Source organism: Scyliorhinus torazame, chromosome 14, assembly GCF_047496885.1.
Source record: "Scyliorhinus torazame isolate Kashiwa2021f chromosome 14, sScyTor2.1, whole genome shotgun sequence".
Taxonomy (NCBI): domain Eukaryota; kingdom Metazoa; phylum Chordata; class Chondrichthyes; order Carcharhiniformes; family Scyliorhinidae; genus Scyliorhinus; species Scyliorhinus torazame.
In genome coordinates, this window is record NC_092720.1 from 127,886,336 (window position 1) to 127,904,937 (window position 18,602).

At 51.3% G+C, this 18,602-nt stretch overlaps 1 protein-coding gene across 1 annotated transcript in view; it reads left to right on the plus strand.

The window, feature by feature from the left end:
• Positions 1-18,602, plus strand: part of LOC140390031 (unconventional myosin-VIIa-like) — a 251,412-nt gene that overhangs the window by 50,150 nt on the left and 182,660 nt on the right. Inside the window, exons 9-12 of the mRNA XM_072474875.1 lie at positions 164-240; positions 1,491-1,610; positions 5,571-5,713; positions 16,251-16,461. Coding sequence (XP_072330976.1) covers positions 164-240; positions 1,491-1,610; positions 5,571-5,713; positions 16,251-16,461 — 551 coding nt within the window. The remainder of the gene's footprint in view (positions 1-163; positions 241-1,490; positions 1,611-5,570; positions 5,714-16,250; positions 16,462-18,602) is intronic.

An 18,602-nucleotide genomic window follows, 5' to 3' on the forward strand; every position in this document is an offset into this window, starting at 1 on the left:
CATTTCAGAAACCATAAAACCAGAGTGGAAACAGGTCATCCTCGATCCTGAGGGGCTGCCAAGAAGGGAGGTGCTGTAGACTTGATGGGATGAAAGGTATACAGTTTTTAAGGACTTTTTTCATTGTTCCGTATTCCGCATTAAACTGCGTGTTCCCCTACAGCTGCTATGTATGATAACTTGGATTGCTGTGAGCTTATGGAGTCAAGTCATCTCTCCATGGCAACAAAGTTGCTTGAGGTAAATAAAGCTGTCTCCATAAAAGTTTTTACATAAAAGATTTAACGATAGAGCTTCCAGAGTTAATAATGTCAATCATGGTATGTTGGGATGTGTGCATGTAAATGTGGTGTAGGAAGGTATTGGAGACAGGAAAGGAATAGCATTAGCTCCCATCTTCGCAGCGGTGCCCAACTTCACTGGCCTCCCCCACCATTCCTGAATGTTTGCTGGTCCCAGGGTGCCTCTTCAAATGGAAACAGAGGTCTGAAATTAGAGGCTGGGATTGCTCTGACCTTTGAAGTGTCAAATTGTCGCACAGAAGTATGAAGTTGATGGGCAAGCAAAGGCTAATTGGTGTTGGACCACAATGGCCAGACCAACATTGGTTATACACCATCCTCATCCTCCCCCAATCCCCCCCCCCCCTCCCCCCGCCCCGCCCAACCAATAAGGGTGGAAACATACTCCAAAAAATTCTCCTTGACCCCTCGGGTGTGCAAGAACCCAGCCTAGGAGAACATATTAATCAAACATCAGCCAATGAAGTAGTGTCAAGCTGCAGAATGGGTACCATGTGAATCTGGGCAAGATGGGGTTAAATAATAGCCTCAGTCATAGTTTACCAGGATGACAGGATACTCACTCACTGTGCCACGCATAAATTGCTCTTCAAGTGGTTGTAGTGAAATACTGGCACCTTACCTTGACCGACATTCTCAGATCATTTAACTTCTTTCTAATCTGTACTCACAACCTTGACTGATTGACTCAGCGTGCTTTATATTCATCACCTCATACCCAGCAGAGTGTAAGGTTCCTCTGTGGGGAAGTTGCCCTTGGTCTCAACCAGGCCTACCAACCCTCCCTGGGGTTTTATCGAATAATTTCTAAAGCAGCACCGGAAATTGATCAGTCATGTGCTGGAAAGGAATTGGAGCTTCTACTATTATGCAGCCATTTATGAAGGAGCAGTAGCTTTTATGCATTATAACACATCCCTACACTGGCCCCTCACTTTGCCCCGTTTCCCACTGGCAGATCCTTATAGAACCACTACCTGAATGCTTAATGAGGTTGACCTTGAGAATTCCCTGAGCCCGCCTGCGGAATAGGTCAGCAAACTTTCAGCTTGCTGATGTTGGGAGAATTCACCCTCATTCTTCTGACGTGGGTCAATGAAGAGGCCTGACGGTACATTTTGAGTGTGCACTGACTGGCTGCCTTCCTCTTTTGAGATGCATGAATAACTTGGTGTCTCTATGCTGCAGGTGAACCCACTGGAACTGGAGAATGCAATGACTCACAGATCCATCTTAATCAGAGGGGAGAGTGTGACCACTCCAGTCAGCAAAGCACAGGCGGCTGGTAGCCGGGATGCATTGGTGAAGGTGAGACAATAAAGGGACAAGTTTTACCTGTCAATGTTAATCTCAGTATTCCAAAGAAATATGTTATTAACCCTAACCAGAGGAATATAGCAGTAAGACACATTTTTCGTTTTCCCCTTCGTTCTTCTCCCATTTCCTTCTCTTTCCATGCTGAAGTGTTGATTCCTTACAAAAGTAGTATTCCGCATCCATTGGTCAGCCGTCTGCCTGTTGTTACTGAGTGAAAGCTGGCTGTTTCGCCATGGCAGTAATCACAGCTACATCCTATCCACAGTTGGCCACATGCACAGTTCCAGTGGCTCTATGACAGTAAGCAGGAGCTGGCCATTTTCTCTCTCTCCTACACAAACAGAAGTGGGTTATTTGACCTTGTACGCCGGTTCCTCCATTCAATGAGATCATGGCTGAATCTGCAATTGAACTCTGCCTTAGCTCCATATTGTTTTTTTAATAGAATCTCTACAGTGCAAAAGGAGGCCATTCAGCCCATCAAGTCTGAACCGACCCTTGGAAAGAGTACCCTACCAAGGTCCACGACCTGACCCTATCCCCACAACGCCACCTAACCCTTTGGACACTAAGGGGCAATTTATCATGGCCAATCCACCTAGCCAGCACACCTTTGGGTTGTAGGGCTGAGACCTACGCAGACATAGGGAGAATGTGCAAACTCCACACAGACATTGACCCAGGGCCAGGATCGTACCAGGGTCCTCGACACCGTGAGGCAGCAGTGTTAACCACTGCACCACCGTGCCACTCTCGAGCGCCCATTGTATTGTATGTCTGTTGCCCTTAATTGGAAAAAAATGCAATGGGCGTGATCGTACTTACTTGTTGCGTCTGAGATCTTGCGAGACATTGCGATCTGAATCTCGCCCTCACTGGGCGGGATCCAGATTTGCTTGTTCAAGTGAGCAGTTAGGCTCACTTGAATATGTCTAGGCCGGAGTATCGCAAGGCGTGGGACCAAATTGCTGTGTCTGATAGAGCTTGCCATGGCGCCGCTTAGCACTGGTTTTCACAAACGTGGACCAGGCGTAAGGCACTTCGGCGGGGTGGGCTCCCAGGTGATCTGGCCAGGGTGGTACTCTCGCACCCCCAATGTGACCCGGGCACTTTGGCATTGCCACCCTGGCACCCTGTCAGTGCCACCTTGACAGTGCCATCATGGCAGTGCCACCCTGACATCCTGGCAGTGCCTGGATGCCCAAGTGGCATTGTCAGGCTGGCTGGGGAACTGCCAGGGTGCCAGTGCCCAGGTGCCTGGTTGCTTGTGCCAGGGATCAGCCCCGAGGGTGTCCTGCCCTTATGAAGCGGGGTGAAGGGGGCTGGATTCCCTAATTGGTAACCTGCAGCATTGGGGTAATCTGGAGGCTGTGTGGGTGGGGGGAGGGGAGTGGGCGGAGGGGTCCAGAGATCAGGCAGATCGGGGCACCATTTTTAAATGCGATCTTAATCTCTTCCTGCACTGACAAGCCACGTGAAGGTAAGTGTGGCCTCAGTGGGGCATGCCTCGCCGACACCTGCAAAAGAAAGAGTGCCGTTTAATAGCAGGATTGTTCAGGCTCCGAAACATTCCCTGATAAACGAGCCCAAAATGGGACTATGTTTTTTTTAATATTGGGCCTAATATATGTAAATATTTCCTACATTCATCACAATGTGTTTCCTGAGACACATGGCTACAATGTCCCCGAGTCCCATAGTCCTACTCTCCAGTGGAAATGATTTCTCTCCATCTGCCCTGTTTGTTCCCTCTAACGTCGTAAAAATTTTGATCAAATTAGCCCTTCATTTTCTAAATTCCAGGGATGCCACCCTAATGCCGCCTCGGAATTTAACCCTGGCAGTAACATTCTGGTAAATGTATGTTGCACGCCCACCGAGGCCAGTATAACCATCCTAAGGTGCGACGCGCAGAACTGCTCACAGCAACTCCAGGTGCAGGCCTGACCAGAGACGTATGACTCCTGCTCCGTTGTGTTCTCATCCCCTAGATATAAACGCCAGGGTTCTAAGAGCCTTTTGGTTATTTTCTGTACCTGCTCATGACATGTTAATGTTCAGTGAGTGGACCTTCGAATCTCCTTGGATTGCCACTGTTTCTACCTTTTCACTATTTAGAAAATGCCCTGTACTCTTTCATTCCAGAGTGGATAGTCTCGTGTGTGCCTGGATTGAAATCCATTTTCCGTTGTAATTTTATACTGCCATCTACAAAGCTGACAAGGCTGCCTATCTTTGTGCCATCGGCAGACTTGGTTATGTGGCTCCCGATGCCAGTATCTAATTTGCTGTTAAATACAGTGAATGCTTGAGGCCTTAACACAGGTATCTGCAGAACACGACTTGTCTCACCCTGCCAGTAAGAGTGCCTGCCAGTTATCCCTACTCTGTCTCCAATTGTGCGGGGAGGGGGGGGGGTGAAATCTGCCACCCTTACCTGGTCTGGCCTACATGTAACTTCCAGACCCACAACGATGTAGTTGACTCTTAGTTTGGCCCATCGAGTCTGCACCGTCCCACTTAAGGCCTCACTTCCACCCTAATCTCTTAACCCAATAACCTCACCTAACCTTTTTGGTCACTAAGGGCAATTTATCATGGCCAATCCACTAACCTGCACGTCTTTGGACTGTGGGAGGAAACCGGAGCACCCGGAGGAAACCCACGCAGACACGGGGAGAACGTGCAGACTCCGCACAGACAGTGACCCAGCGGGGAATCGAACCTGGGACCCTGGTGCTGTGAAGCCACAGTGCTATCCACTTGTGCTACCGCGCTGCCCTAGAACCATAGAATTCCTACAGTGCAGAAGGAGGCCATTCAGCCCATCAAGTCTGCACCGACCCCCTGAAAGAGCTTCCTATTTAGGACCATCCTACTCCCCTTTATCCCCGTAAGCCCTAACCTACACATCCTTGGACACTATGGGGTAATTTTGCATGGCCAATCCACCTAACCTGCACATCCTTGGACTGTGGGAGTCCACGCAGACATGGGGAGAAAGTGAAAACTGCACACAGGCAGTCACCCAAGGCTGGAACTGCACACAGACAGTCACCCAAGGCTGGAATTGAACCCGGGTTCCTGGCGCTGTGAGGTCGCAATGTTGTACCACCTTTGCCCTCTGAAATGGCCTAGCGAGTCACTTAGTTCAAGGACAATTAGGGATGGTCAACGAATGCTGACCTTGCAAGTGATGCCCACATCCCATGAAAGAATACATTTAAACAATAGTCAGTTTCCTAACCAAGTTTTCAGCAATTTGCCTCAACACCACGAGCTTCATCTTCAGTTAACAGACTCTTATGGGGAACTTTATCAAATGCCTTCTGGACAACTATGTAAATAACCATCATTGCCCCATCCGCTATTTTAATTACCGCTTCAAAAAAATTCAATCAGGGTTATCTGCCCTTTACAAATCAATGCTGCCTTCTCTGATCAGCTGAACACATTCAAGGTGTTCAGTCACGCGATCCTTAATTACAAGATCTAGTAATTTCCTGACCATAACTAACTGGTTTATAATTCCCTGGGTCCCATCTCTCATTTCTTTAAAAAGCTAAGTCAAGTGTGCAATTCTACAGTCTGAAAGAACGTTGAAAGATCATCGTTAGGGAATCTGCAATATTCTTACCCACTTCCGATAAAATCCTGGGATGAAAACCAACTGGTCCGGGGTTAGTCACTCTTGAACCAGAAGATGAGGGTGTTCTAGAGCCCCTACCTCTGCCGACTGCAGCCAATAACCTTTCCTAAGAAGGACTTTCCCGATCAATACGGCTGGATTTTCCTGATTTTATCCCAATTTCTTCCTGTTGCCCAGTTACTAGGAATGGGTGTCATCTTGTCATGTGTTCTTCCTGAGGAGCTAACCAGCTAGTGTATTGTCTTTGTCTTGCAAGTTCCAAATATATGTCCAGTATAATGGTACATCTCTGTTTTGATCAGGGTATATACGACCATCTCTTTGTGTGGATTGTGAATAAAATGAACACTGTGATCAACACACTCGCTACCAACAATCCAGGAAACGTTTGCCGTTCGATTGGGTTGCTGGACATTTTTGGTTTTGAGAACTTCAATTCAAACAGGTACCTAGTCCCTGTTCAATATTTGATTTGAGGTAGGCACTTACTTTGTTTTATGTTTTGTTTCAGGTATAAGGACAGTTGTACTTCCTCAGCTCTGAAGAAGAAGCCACACGGACTGGAAACGTTAACTCTATTTTCTATCTCCGCAGATGCTGCCGGAACTGCTGGGTTTTCCCAACATTTTCTGTTCATGGGTGCGATTTAATAGAGACGTTTCTAAGTGTGGTAGCGAGTGGGAACTGCCACAAGCTTGCCGACGCTCAACCCAGTGAGGCCATCACCGGCATCACAACGTTAATTGGTCTACTTAATGAAGCCCCACAGGCTTCACGCCACAAATGATGGTTCCGCCGGCTTATTTGCTGGGACCACGCCCACAAGCCACCCACCAACAAGGGGGAAGAAGCACTTACACTGATCCCGCAGAGCAAACCCCACACAGTTCGCAGCCATGCCACCGAGGAGACCAGCCCCGCAATTCGGGGATGCCGAACTGGCCAGATTGTTGGATGGGGTCGAGTAGAGACGGGATGCCCTGTTCCCCCGAGGGGCTCAGAGGGTTGGCCACAGGGCAGCCAGTGTCGCCTGGGAGGAATGGCAGTGATCGTCAGTGTGGGGAGTGTCACCAGGAGGACAGGCACCCAGTGCCGGAAGAGGATCAGTGACCACCACCGAGCCAAAGGGTGGGTTGGCACCGGCCCCGCTTGCCCCCCCCCCCCCCACCGCCCGACGACCTTGCGTCTGCCACTGCCCCCACCCAGCACCAAACACCAAACCATGCCCCGGCTCCCCTATGCCCAGCAATGCTGCCCACGCTTCCCCCCCCCCCCCCACACTCCTCTACGATGAGTGAAGCATACGGCTCACCACACCCTCCCTGTGTCCCCGCAGGAAAGCTTGGCCCACAACAGACAGGAGAGGGCACAGTCAGGCAGCAGGGTACCGGAGATCAAAGTCCTCACCCCCCCTACAAGGAACAGGTCCTGGAGGTTGTGGGGTTGGCTGAGACCAGATCGGTCACTGATGTAGATGTTGGCGTATGGCGCAGAGGTGAGGATCTACCAGCCACCACCCAGCTGACCTGTCACATATGAGTTGTTAATGCCATACAGAATGATCCATCCCTCCCACTCACCACATGTTGATTATCCTGCAGGTAGTCCCCCCGCCTGTCTCCGAAGAGAACATCTTGGACGGGAACTCCGAGGAGACCACCGTATTCGCGGCACAGCTGTCTCCCCACCCTCCACCAGCGCAGAGACGCACACCTCAGTGGGCGACAGTAGTGGACAGGCTTCTGGGCACACTCTGGTGAGCACCACACAGTTGTCATTGTACATCAGGTGGAGGCAGGAAGTCCAGGGGAGACAGCAGTCAGAGGTCTGCTGGATCCCAGGACCCAGCTGGGTCCCAGTCAGTTGCTGAGCCTCTGGACCAGTCAATGGGGTACAGCCGTGAGATTCAGAGGGGGATGGCAGAGACATTCCAGCAGGTCCATAGCCGATTGGTCGGTCCCAGAGGCTACATGCACAGGAGATGGTGCTGGCAATACGTGGCACGAAGGCCAACACTACTAGGGTGGCGACCCAGTGGAGAGCCTGGTGCATGATGCCGGCAGCATGAGTGGAGGTGTCCAAGGCGTGGCTCAGTCAGTTGTGGCCATGGCTGAGGGGCTCAGTAGCTTGTCCAACTCACTGGGGGAGGTTTCCCAGTCCTTGCTGGACCTATCCGAGGTGCTGTGGAGCATGTCCCAGTCTCAGCTGGACGTTGCCGAGGCACTCCAGAGCATGTCGCATTCGCTGGGAGACGTGTCCTGGTCACAGGACCTTGCCGAGGTTCAGCAGAGAATGTCCCAGTCACTGAGGAGCATTGTTGAGGAGGTCGACACCATGGTGGTGATGCTGGGGAACCACTGGAGCTGGCAGAGCCAGATGACGCGGAGCAACGCGGCTCAATCCAGCTGCCATAAAGTCCCGACGTGACCCCCAATGTCCTATGGCACTGACCGGGAGGAGGGGACGATGGAAGCCACCACTCCCTGGGAAGCATGCACACACGTGCATGATGTTCATGCGGTGGTTGCTCACAAGTTGGACGTTCAGGGAGTGGAACCCCTTCCTGTTGATGTAGGGTACCCCCTGATGGCTTGGTGATTGCGAGGCGACATGTGTGCTATCTAGTACCCCCTGGACCTGCGACATCCCATCGATGACAGAGAATCTTGCTGCTTTGGCATCTTATTGGGCTTGATGCATGTCAAATGTATATAGTTAGCTGCCCGGGCAAACAAGGCATCTGGGACCTCATGTATGAACGTGCGAGCTGTACCTTCTGAAATGCCGCACGAGTCCCCACTCGAGCCTTGGAATGATCCTAAGGTGTAGAAGTTCACGGATGCGGTGACCTTGACGGCCACCGGGAGTGGGCATCCTCCTCCTCCATGTGGTGCCAAGTCCGCAAGGGCTGCACTGTCTCCTTGTAGAGGCGGAGCCTCCTGCGGCAAACGCTGTCTGTTATCTGTTCGAAAGATCGACGGTGTCTGTACACCTTGGACCATCGCCGTCCTCCCCTCTGGGTCCCCCCCTGGCCTGATCGGTGGCCAGGTCCTCAGGGTGTGGGTGGGGCCCTGCACATAGCCCGCCGTCTCGAGCCTCTGTCGATGCTGCTGCCTTCTCTGGCATCTGACCATCTGGCATGCCAACAGCACCGCGATGGCAGCTTTGGTGGGTTCCAAGATATCATCCATCCTATGTAGTAGCTATAAGGAATTGGAGAGGGTATGGGACTGGAGACCAGCGGTGTCTTCCACCCTGGGATCCACCAGTCTGCCATGGCTCTTCCCCCATTCCATCACATGCCCTGGCACCCTGCAGGGTGCCATCCAACACGCTCTTCCCACGCACCCCGAGCCACAGTGGGGGCCCCTGGTCAACAGACCCCAGACCCTGTACCCCAGGCACCCACTCATAATGTTACCTTGACTGGGCGATTGTCCCGTTCCCAGTGCAAGCACCTACCCTCTGGTCGCGGGAATGTCCCCGGTGTTGGGGCAAAGTCCTTGGGTGTTCGGATGTTGGCTGCTCTGTCGGTGGTGTTTTCCTGCAGTATTCAGGCACAGTCTCCAGGCCTTACGGTCTGATTGGGATGCTAGACAATAATCCCATGTACCAAATGGCAGGCCTACCCATGGGGATCCACTTGGGAGCTGTGAAGTGCTCACTTACCTATGATTGCCAGTTAGGTCACAAACCGATCGGCGCCTGGTGTGGTCCCTGATTTTGGCCTCTCCCGCGATCTAATGCCTGCGTCGTGCTCTCGCTCAAGCGCGAGGCGGCCATTAAATTGCGCACTTTGTTTCAGATTCCAACATCTTTTTGCTTTAATTATTATGTTGTGCGTTTTCAGTGTCTTGTCTTAGTGAGGGGCTTTATTGAACTGCCTAGAAATAGCAGATTACAGTCAGCTTGCCTGATGGCAGAGTCAACCACAGTGGTTACATTTCAAAGCACAAATATGCCCGTTTTCATATCTAACAAAAGATACAAGCATCCCCCTTTTTTCGAGCCAAACACGAGCACTGAAATTAAAGACCGCATCGGTACATAAGGTACATTTGCATGCTAGATCCTGTGTGACTGCACACGTGTGCTAAGCGTCCACGTGGGCTGACTTCTGTTGAGAGCATTGAAGTTTTGAACTCTTACTGGGTCTCCAGTGTTAAGCTCTGTCAATGATTTCGCAGTGTTGTCAAACTGAAATTTGTCTCTCTGCTGTTTCACCTTGATATTTACACTCACAGCTGTTACTACTTCTGGGGCGGGATTCTCCGCAATCGGCGTGATGCCCGCCGACCGGCGCCAAAAGCGGCACGAATCAGTCCGGCATCGTGCCGCCCCAAAGGTGCAGAATTCTCCGCATCTTGAGGGGCCGAGCCCTCACCTTGAAGGGCTAGGCCCGAGCCGCACTGATTTCTGCCCCGCCAGCTGGCGCGGAAATGACTTCGCCGGGCGACGCATGCGCGGGAGCGTCAGTGGCCGCTCATGGCACCCCCGCGCATGCGCAGTGGAGGGGGTCTCTTCCGCCTCCGCCATAGTGAAGACCATGGCGAAGGCGGAAGGAAAAGAGTGCCCCCACGGCACAGGCCCGCCCGCGGATCGGTGGGCCCTGATCGCGGGCCAGGCCACTGTGGGGGCACCCCCCAGGACCCCAGAGCCCGCCCACGCCACCTTGTCCCGCCGTTCGAAAGGTGGTTCAATCCACGCCGGCTGGCGTTGGTTGACAGCGGCGGGACTTCGGCCCATCGCGGACCGGAGAATCGCTGGGGGTGGGCCCGCTGACCGTCGCGATTTCCGCCGACCGGCGCGCGCGATTCTCGCCCCCGCCGAATCTCCGGTGGCGGAGAATTCAGGACACGGCGGGGGCAGGATTCACGCCGGCCCCCGGCGATTCTCTGACCCGGTGGGGGATCGGAGAATCGCGACCCCGGTTTCAGCAGCTTTTTTGTGATTGGAAGAGCAATTTGCATGCAGTGTGACATTTGGACAGGACTACTTTCCATGCCTGCAGTCGATGTGTTTTCACATTCTCGGATTTGGCTGTGCCATATTTTGCTTGATTTCTTGATGAGTCTTTTGGTGATTTTCACTGTCACCTCAGCCTTTCCATTTGATAGTGTGGAGATGATGTGTAGCGCTGAATTTCCCAATCCTTTGTGAATCAGCTGAATTCTTCACTCATGAACGGATGGCCATTGTCACTCATCACACTGTCTCGAATCACGAACCAACTTGTGTGTGCTTTCAGACATTCTACTATCTCTCCTGTTATCATTGAAGTCAGCTGGCCTACCTCCCCATAGTCAGAATGGCAATCGACAGTGATAAGATAATCAGTTCCTACCAAAGTGGCAAGTCTACTCCCAGCTTCATCCAAGATCTGTCTGGGATGTCATGCATCACCGATGGCCTTCTAGCTTGTTTAGCTTGGAGCTCGCTACCCGCACCGCACTGACCGATGTGGTCTTTAATTTCAGTGCTCATGTTTGGCCAGTAGAGCAGTTCTTTTGCCTTTCTCCGAATCAATTCAATTCCTTGATGGCTTGCATGGATGTGCTTCAGCATATCTCCTCAGGCTGATGACCGTATTTCCTTTGCACAAAAAGCCATATTGGGCTGTCAATCTATCCCAGTGTGCCCAATATGCACGTGACCACAGGTGCATCCTTGATGCTCTCAGGCCACCCTTTCATCAGAACTTCTTGGAACTTCTTCTAGTAAAGTTACATCATGTTGGGCCATTTGCTTGATTTGAGCAAGGAGTATGTCTGTCCGATTCAATGTCTCTGCTGCGTTGATGGCTTCCAGACCACGTTGAGCTGCTGCTTCACGTTGAACCTGGAAGATTTCACATTCTGTCGTCGCATCCTCACCTTCCTTCATGGGAAGCGCTGCTCTCGATAGCATGTCACCGATGTACATCCGTTTTCCTTGCTTGTAAATCATGTCCAGATGATATCCTTGTACAAGCTACAAAGTAGCTTGCTTTGTAGTCACTTAGGAGCAGGTAGCAATGGTTTGCGAAACATACTTTGAAGGGGCTTGTGGTCAGACTCTACTGTTACATTATCTCTCCCAAGCAGGTGCAGTTGAAAATGCTCACAGGCAGAAACAATAACCAGGCACTCTTTCTCAATCTGAGTGTAGCGTTGTTCCATTTGTGTTAATGCCCTGGATGCAAATGCAACTGGTAGTTATTTCTGCATCAGAGTTGCTTTGAGGCCCAGCTACCTGGCATTACAGTGCAAGGTGACTTCCTCAATGTGGTAAACCACTGTATTGTATTGTATTGTATTGTTACATGCCTGGGCTTGTCCTGGCTGGCTCCACCTGTGGCTCCTCCCTTCGGGCTCATGTATAAAGGTGGCTAGTCTCCGCCTCCGATCCAGTTCGGAACCAGAGGCCAGGAGGCTTTTGTGTATTGAAGCCTCAGTTACATTCATCACTCGTCGTGTGCTTATTGATGGCATATCAATTTATTACACTAAACTACGATGAACTCATCACTCAAGCCTGATCGCCTGGAGCTGGACCCACAGGCAGCTGACGCCACGGAAACTTTTGAGCACTGGCTAAGCTGCTTCGAAGCGTACCTCGCATCCTTTACCGAAGACTTCACAGACCTCCAGAAGAAGCAGATCCTCCACGCACGGGTGAGCCCACGAGTCTTTCTCCTCATCAGGGACCCCCCCTCATTTGCGGAGGCAATAATGCTGCTGAAGGGACATTATGTGAAGTCCGTTAACAAGGTGTATGCTGGGCACCCCCTTGCCATGAGACGGCAACGTCCGGGGGAATCACTTGCAGAATTCCTGCGTGCTTTGCGTGTACTTTGCCAGAACTGTGACTGCCGGGCGATATCGGCTACCCAGCACGCGGAGCTGCTGATCAGGGACGCTTATGTCACGGGCATGAAATCAAATTATATCCGCCAGCGATATAGAAGGGGGTACACTTGGTCTCCCAGAGACAGTGCAACTCTCCAACTCGCTGGAGCTGGCCTCCCAGAACAAGGAGGCCTACACCTCTGACCGTGCGGCACCCTCATGGGCACAGCCATCATCCGACTTGGGTGCGACGCAAGCCTGTGCTGCGCAGCGGCCCACCAACGCCGGAGGCCCGAGGTGCTACTTTTACAGCCAGGGCAGCCACCCTAGACAACGCTGCCCTGCACGGAACGCAACTTGGAATGGCCGTGGGAAGAAGGGCCACTTTGCGAAAGCCTGCCAGGCCCGATCTCCCCCTAAAACTTCTAGGCCCAGCAGCGCTGCCTGCTGTCTGTCGGGGCCGCCCCCAGCTGCCGCGCCACCCGCCATGTGCGACCCGTGGGCGCCGCCATCTTCGCCGCCATCTTTAATGCATTCTCCAACCGCCACGTGCGACGCACGGGGGCCGCCATCTTGGATGCCATCGCCGCTGCCACCCGCCATGCGCGACCCACCTGGGGCCGCCATTTTGGGACCACTCCGCTACCTCCCGGGAGCCTGGCTCACCCGACCGTACGCTGGCCGCCGCTACCTCTGACCGGCCTACCGACCGCCTTCTGAAGCTCGCCTCCATCACGCTTGACCAGTTCCGGCCGCACCACCTTGCGAAGTCTACGATGACCGTCCGAATCAACGGGCACGAGACGGCCTGTCTTTTCGACTCCGGGAGCACAGAAAGCTTTATTCACCCAGATACGGTAAGGCGCGGCTCCCTCCCAATCTTACCCGCAACCCAGAAAATCTTCCTGGCTTCCGGATCACATTCAGTAGAAATCCGGGGGTACTGTGTCATGACCCTTACTGTACAAGGCGTAGAGTAAACTAACTTCAAACTCTCCGTCCTTCCCCATCTCTGCGCTGCCCTATTACTGGGGCTCGACTTCCAGTGCCACCTCCAGAGCCTTACTTTAAAGTTCGGTGGACCCCTGCCCCCCCTCACCGCCTGTAGCCTCGCGACCCTTAAGGTCGACCCACCCTCGCTCTTCGCAATCCTCACCCCGGACTGTAAGCCCGTCGCTACCAGGAGCAGACGATACAGTGCCTGGGACAGGGCCTTTATCAGGTCGGAGGTCCAGCGACTCCTGCAAGAGGGATCAGTGAGGCTAGTACCAGCCCCTGGAGAGCCCAAGCGGTGGTCGTCAAGACTGGGGAGAAGCACCAGATGGTCATCGATTATAGTCAGACCATCAGCCTGTACACGCAGCTCGATGCGTACCCCCTCCCCCACATATCTGGCATGGTCAACCAGATTGCGCAGTATCGAGTCTTCTCCACAGTTGACTTGAAGTCCGCGTACACCAGCTCCCTATCCGCCCGGAGGACCGCCAATACACTGCCTTCGAGGCAGCTGGCCGCCTCTACCACTTCCTCAGGGTTCCCTTCGGCGTCACCAATGGGGTCTCAGTCTTTCAAAGAGAAATGGACTGAATGGTTGACCAGTACGGGCTGCGGGCTACTTTCCCGTACATAGACAATGTCACCATCTGCGGCCATGACCAGCAGGACCATGACGAAAACCTCCGGCACTTCCTCCACACCGCCAAACTCCTGAATCTCACCTATAATAAAGGAAAATGCGTTTTCCGCACAACCCGCCTAGCCATCCTTGGCTACGTTGTGGAAAATGGAGTCCTAGGGCGTGACCGCATGCGCCCCCTCATGGAACTCCCACACCCCTACTGCCCCAAGGCCCTGAAGAAATGCCTGGGTTCTTCTCGTACTATGCCCAGTGGGTCCCCAATTATGCGGACAAGGCCCTCCCACTTATCAAATCCACCGTTTTTCCCCTTACGGCCGAGGACTGACTGGCCTTCGATCGCATCAAGGCAGACATTGCCAAAGCCGCGATGCGCGCGGTGGACGAGTCCATCCCGTTGCAGGTGGAGAGCGATGCGTCGGACTTTGCGCTGGCCGCTACCCTCAACCAGGCGGGCAGGCCCGTGGCTTTCTTCTCCCGTACCCTCCATGCCTCCGAAATTCGACACTCCTCTGTTGAAAAGGAAGCCCAAGCCATTGTCGAAGCTGTGCGACATTGGAGGCATTATCTGGCTGGCAGGGGATTCACTCTCCTCACCGACCAACGGTTGCCTTCATTTAAAATTTTTTAAAAATATATATATTTTATTAAAGTTTTCAAACACAATTTTTCCACTTTACAAATCAACATAAGAGATAACACAATAACTAATAAGTTACATTATTTAAATAAAATAGTGAACTAGCAAAGTAACAAGAAATAGTGCCCCCCCCACCCCCCTCCCCCCTTCTGGGCTGCTGCTGCTGACGATCTAGGTCTGTTGCCTTCATGTTCAACAAGCTCTCCACCTACAAGTACAATATCTTGTATCGACCTGGGAAGCTCATTGAGCCCCCAGATGCCCCATCCATACATGTGCCAGCGTACAAGTAGACCGACTCCGGGCCCTCCACAATGACCTCTGTCACCCGGGGGGTCACCCGTTTTTTTCACTTCATCAAGGCTCGCAACCTGTCCTACTCCATCAAGGAGGTCAGGACCGTGACCAGGGACTGCCAGGTCTGCGCGGAGTGCAAACAGCACTTCTGTCGGCCAGACAGAGCCACCTGGTAAAGGCCTCTCGCCCCTCTGAGCGCCTCAGCATCGATTTCAAAGGGCCCCTCCCCTCCACTGCCCGTAACGTGTACTTCCTCAACATTGTTGACGAGTACTCAAGAATACCCTTCGCCATCCCGTGCCCTGACATGACCTCTGCCACCGTCATCAAGGCCCTGCACAGTCTTTTCACCTTGTTCGGGTTCCCCACCTACACCCATAGTGATCTTTCCCCACCCCTGCCCACCTACCTCACGAACGAGCACCCGCAGGCCCACCGGCGACCATTACCACCACCTCCGCCCATACACCCTTCACCAACTCAACAACTGGGTGAGGAAGAGGACAACACGCTCCCGGACGCGCAGGTCTCAACACCGGTGCCCACATCACAGCCGGGACTGAGGCGATCACGGCGAAAGGCCAAGTCCCCTGACAGACTTGACCTTTAAGACCACTTCACCCCCGCCAAACTCTTTTTTAAACAGGGTGTGAATGTGGTAAACCACTGTGTTGCATTATGTTGTGTTGTACATGCCTGGGCTTGTCCCGGCTGGCTCCGCCTGTGGCTCCTCCCCTCGGGCTCATGTATAAAGGTGGCTAGTCTCCACCTCCGCCCCAGTTCGGGACCAGAGGCCAGGAGGCTAGCTGTTTAGTTTATTAAAGCCTCAGTTACATTCATCACTCATTGTGTGCTTATTGAAGGCATGTCACTCAATGATGTCATAGTACTTCAACCACGGCACTGCTATCACTCATTGTTTGATTTTTAGTGAACTCTGCTCCTATTTCAGTTCCCCAACACCACAGCAGCACCTTGACAGTGAACTTGCGTTATGATTCACACTCTGACGGCAAATTGGGCTAACATTTTGCCAAATAAAAACTATGCATCTGCAGCTCAAGAATACAGCAATGCAAAGCAACAAGAAGAGGAATTGGTTTGAACAGAAGGGTTTTACAGATATTAAGGGAAATATAATGCCTGTATTTACATCGGGGGTATATTCCGCCCTTGGTTTTGAGGTTGAGATCGACGGAGTGGGAGGCCCAAAATGGCTTTTACGTCAGCTAGATTTCCCTGCTCGATTGTCCCTGCCAATGGTGTAATGGGGATACTGACTTTAAAAGTCAGAATTCCTATTTACATCTGTTTTCTTATGCATATCAGGTATTTCCACCTAATTGTTTCCCCACGTTATTCTGTCAATTAACATCGGCGTGAGCGGAGAGAGTCCAGCATAGTACCAGCTAGAATGGAATGCTCTTCACATTCTTTAACGGTTTAAAACATTTTTTGTGATCTCCAGTTCTGAAAATTGCTCCACCTTTGGGCACTACCATAGGTCTTGCTGCTGGATTCTGGTAGTGGTGATGGTGATGGTCAGTGTAGCTGTCTCACAGATAATGTCCCTTCTTTTCAGCTTTGAGCAGCTGTGCATTAACCTTGCCAATGAGCACTTGCAACAATTCTTTGTAAGGTGCATCTTCAAACAGGAGCAGGCGGAGTACGTTCAGGAGAACATCGCCTGGCAGCAAATTGAATTCACCGACAACCAGAAGACACTGGATACACTTGCAGTCAAGCCAATGAATATCGTCTCCCTCATTGACGAAGAGAGCAAGTTCCCAAAGGTAAGCTATCCTACTGGTCCCTGCTGCCTGTTACCCAAAGGATGTTCCCTCTTGTGGAGGAGACATTGGGGGGAAGAGAGCAAGTTCCCAAAGGTAAGCTATCCTACTGCTCCATTAGAGAGAGAGAGAGACTCTCGGTTATGTAAAGACAATATAGGCAATCGGTTATATATAGCTCGGGAGGCTCCATTCCACAAGTGTAGGGCAAGGTGAAGAAACTGCCATAGCCAGTACAGGAATTGAACCCACGCCATTGGCATCATTCTGCATCACACGCGAACTATCAAGCCTGATAAACTATAATTATAATTAAATAAACTATAATTAGCCTGTAACCTATCAAGCGAACTACAGGGGCTGGTTTAGCACACTGGGCTAAACAGCTGGCTTGTACGCAGAACCAGGCAGTAGCGCGGGTTCAATTCCCGTACCGGCCTCCCCGAACAGGCGCCGGAATGTAGCGACTAGGGGCTTTTCACAGTAACTTTCACAGTAACTTCATTGAAGCCTACTTGTGACAATAAGCAATTATTATTAAGCCAACTTACACCCATAAAGATAAAGGGCATATTTCAGAATAAGAGGTCTACCTTTCAAATCAGAGATGAGGGGAACTTTTTTTTCTCTGAGGGTTGTTAGTCTGTGGAATTCTCTTCCCCATTGGGCAGTGGAGCCTGGGTCTTATTTATACAAGGCTGAGTTAGGTAGATGTTTGATAGACAAGGGAGTCAAGGGCCATGAAGGTCAAGGAAGGTGGAGTTGAGACCACAACCGGATCAGCCATGATCAGATTGAATGGCGGAGCAGGTTCAAAGAGTTGAATGGCTTACACCTGCTGCTAAATCCTATGTTCCTAAGTTAACTTAAACACTATTGACACAAAGAGACATATTGAAAGGAGACCACCCTATCTGAGCTGTGGAACATTTTGAGGTTAATCTGTATCTTCACTGACTGGGAAGTAAGTAAACTGGCCGAGCAGCTCGCCCAATTTACTGTGTAACCAGCCCTCTACAGAACCTGCCCGCGCTAGAAAAAGAACTGTGCACCAAATAAGCCCCCTGTTCTAGAACCTGCCCGCCATCTAAATTGCCGACTCTAGAACCAACCTGCCCGTGAAATTAGCTGTCTGCTCTAGAACATGCCCGCAGTAGCACTCACAGAGAGTGCTACCAACAAATCCACCAAACCTAGAACCTTCCTTCTGCAGAGGTAGCTCTAGAATCTGCCAAACCCACCTGCTCTAGGACATGCCTAGATTTTCATCCTGTTCAATGGAATAACAAACGTTTTCTATAAAAGCAAATTACTGCGGATGCTGGAATCTGAAACGAAAGAGAAAATGCTGGAAAATCTCAGCAAGTCTGGCAGCATCTGTCGGGAGACGTTTTCTTACAGGTGTAACAAACTTTTTCTTACAGGTGTTCAATTGACTCCAGCAGATCACCATAAAGGCCAACGGGAGGGCATTTTCTTCCAAATCACAATTTACCCCCATCACTGCCATTGTGCTGCCATTGATCACCAGTGGAGAGCAGGAGAAAGTAACAGATTAAAATGTCAAAGTCTTGAGAGTGCGAGATGAGAGCTTTGTAATCCAAGTAAACAATATCACTTCCTCTTCAGAGCTGAGTGCACACTGCCGAGCAAAGGGATTGTCACTCCCGTCATTCACTAATGTTTCTCTCTTCCCTTTAAGCAACTTTACCAAACTCACTGAGGAGTGAGGACAGGTGTCGGCAATTACATATAGATGTTACTCTGAAGGTGGAACAGTGCCAGAATATTGAGAGGCCACTTGTCCCATCCAGCACTGATCTCACTGAAGCACAACTTCATTTCATGCATGGCCATAAACTATAATTAGAGATGCTTTGAATCTTCTGTGCCAAGTAACATGTGCTATGAATACCGGAAACCGGTGGATGTACGGTACTTAGATTTCCAGAAAGCATTTGATAAGCTGCCACATCAAAGCTCATGGTGTAGGGGGTAACATATTAGCATGGATAGAAGATTGGGTAGCTAACAGGATAAAGAGGGGACATAATTGGATCTTTTATGGTTGGCAAATCCAATGAGTGGGATACCACAAGGATCAATGATGGGACCTCAACCTTTTACAATTTATACAAATAACT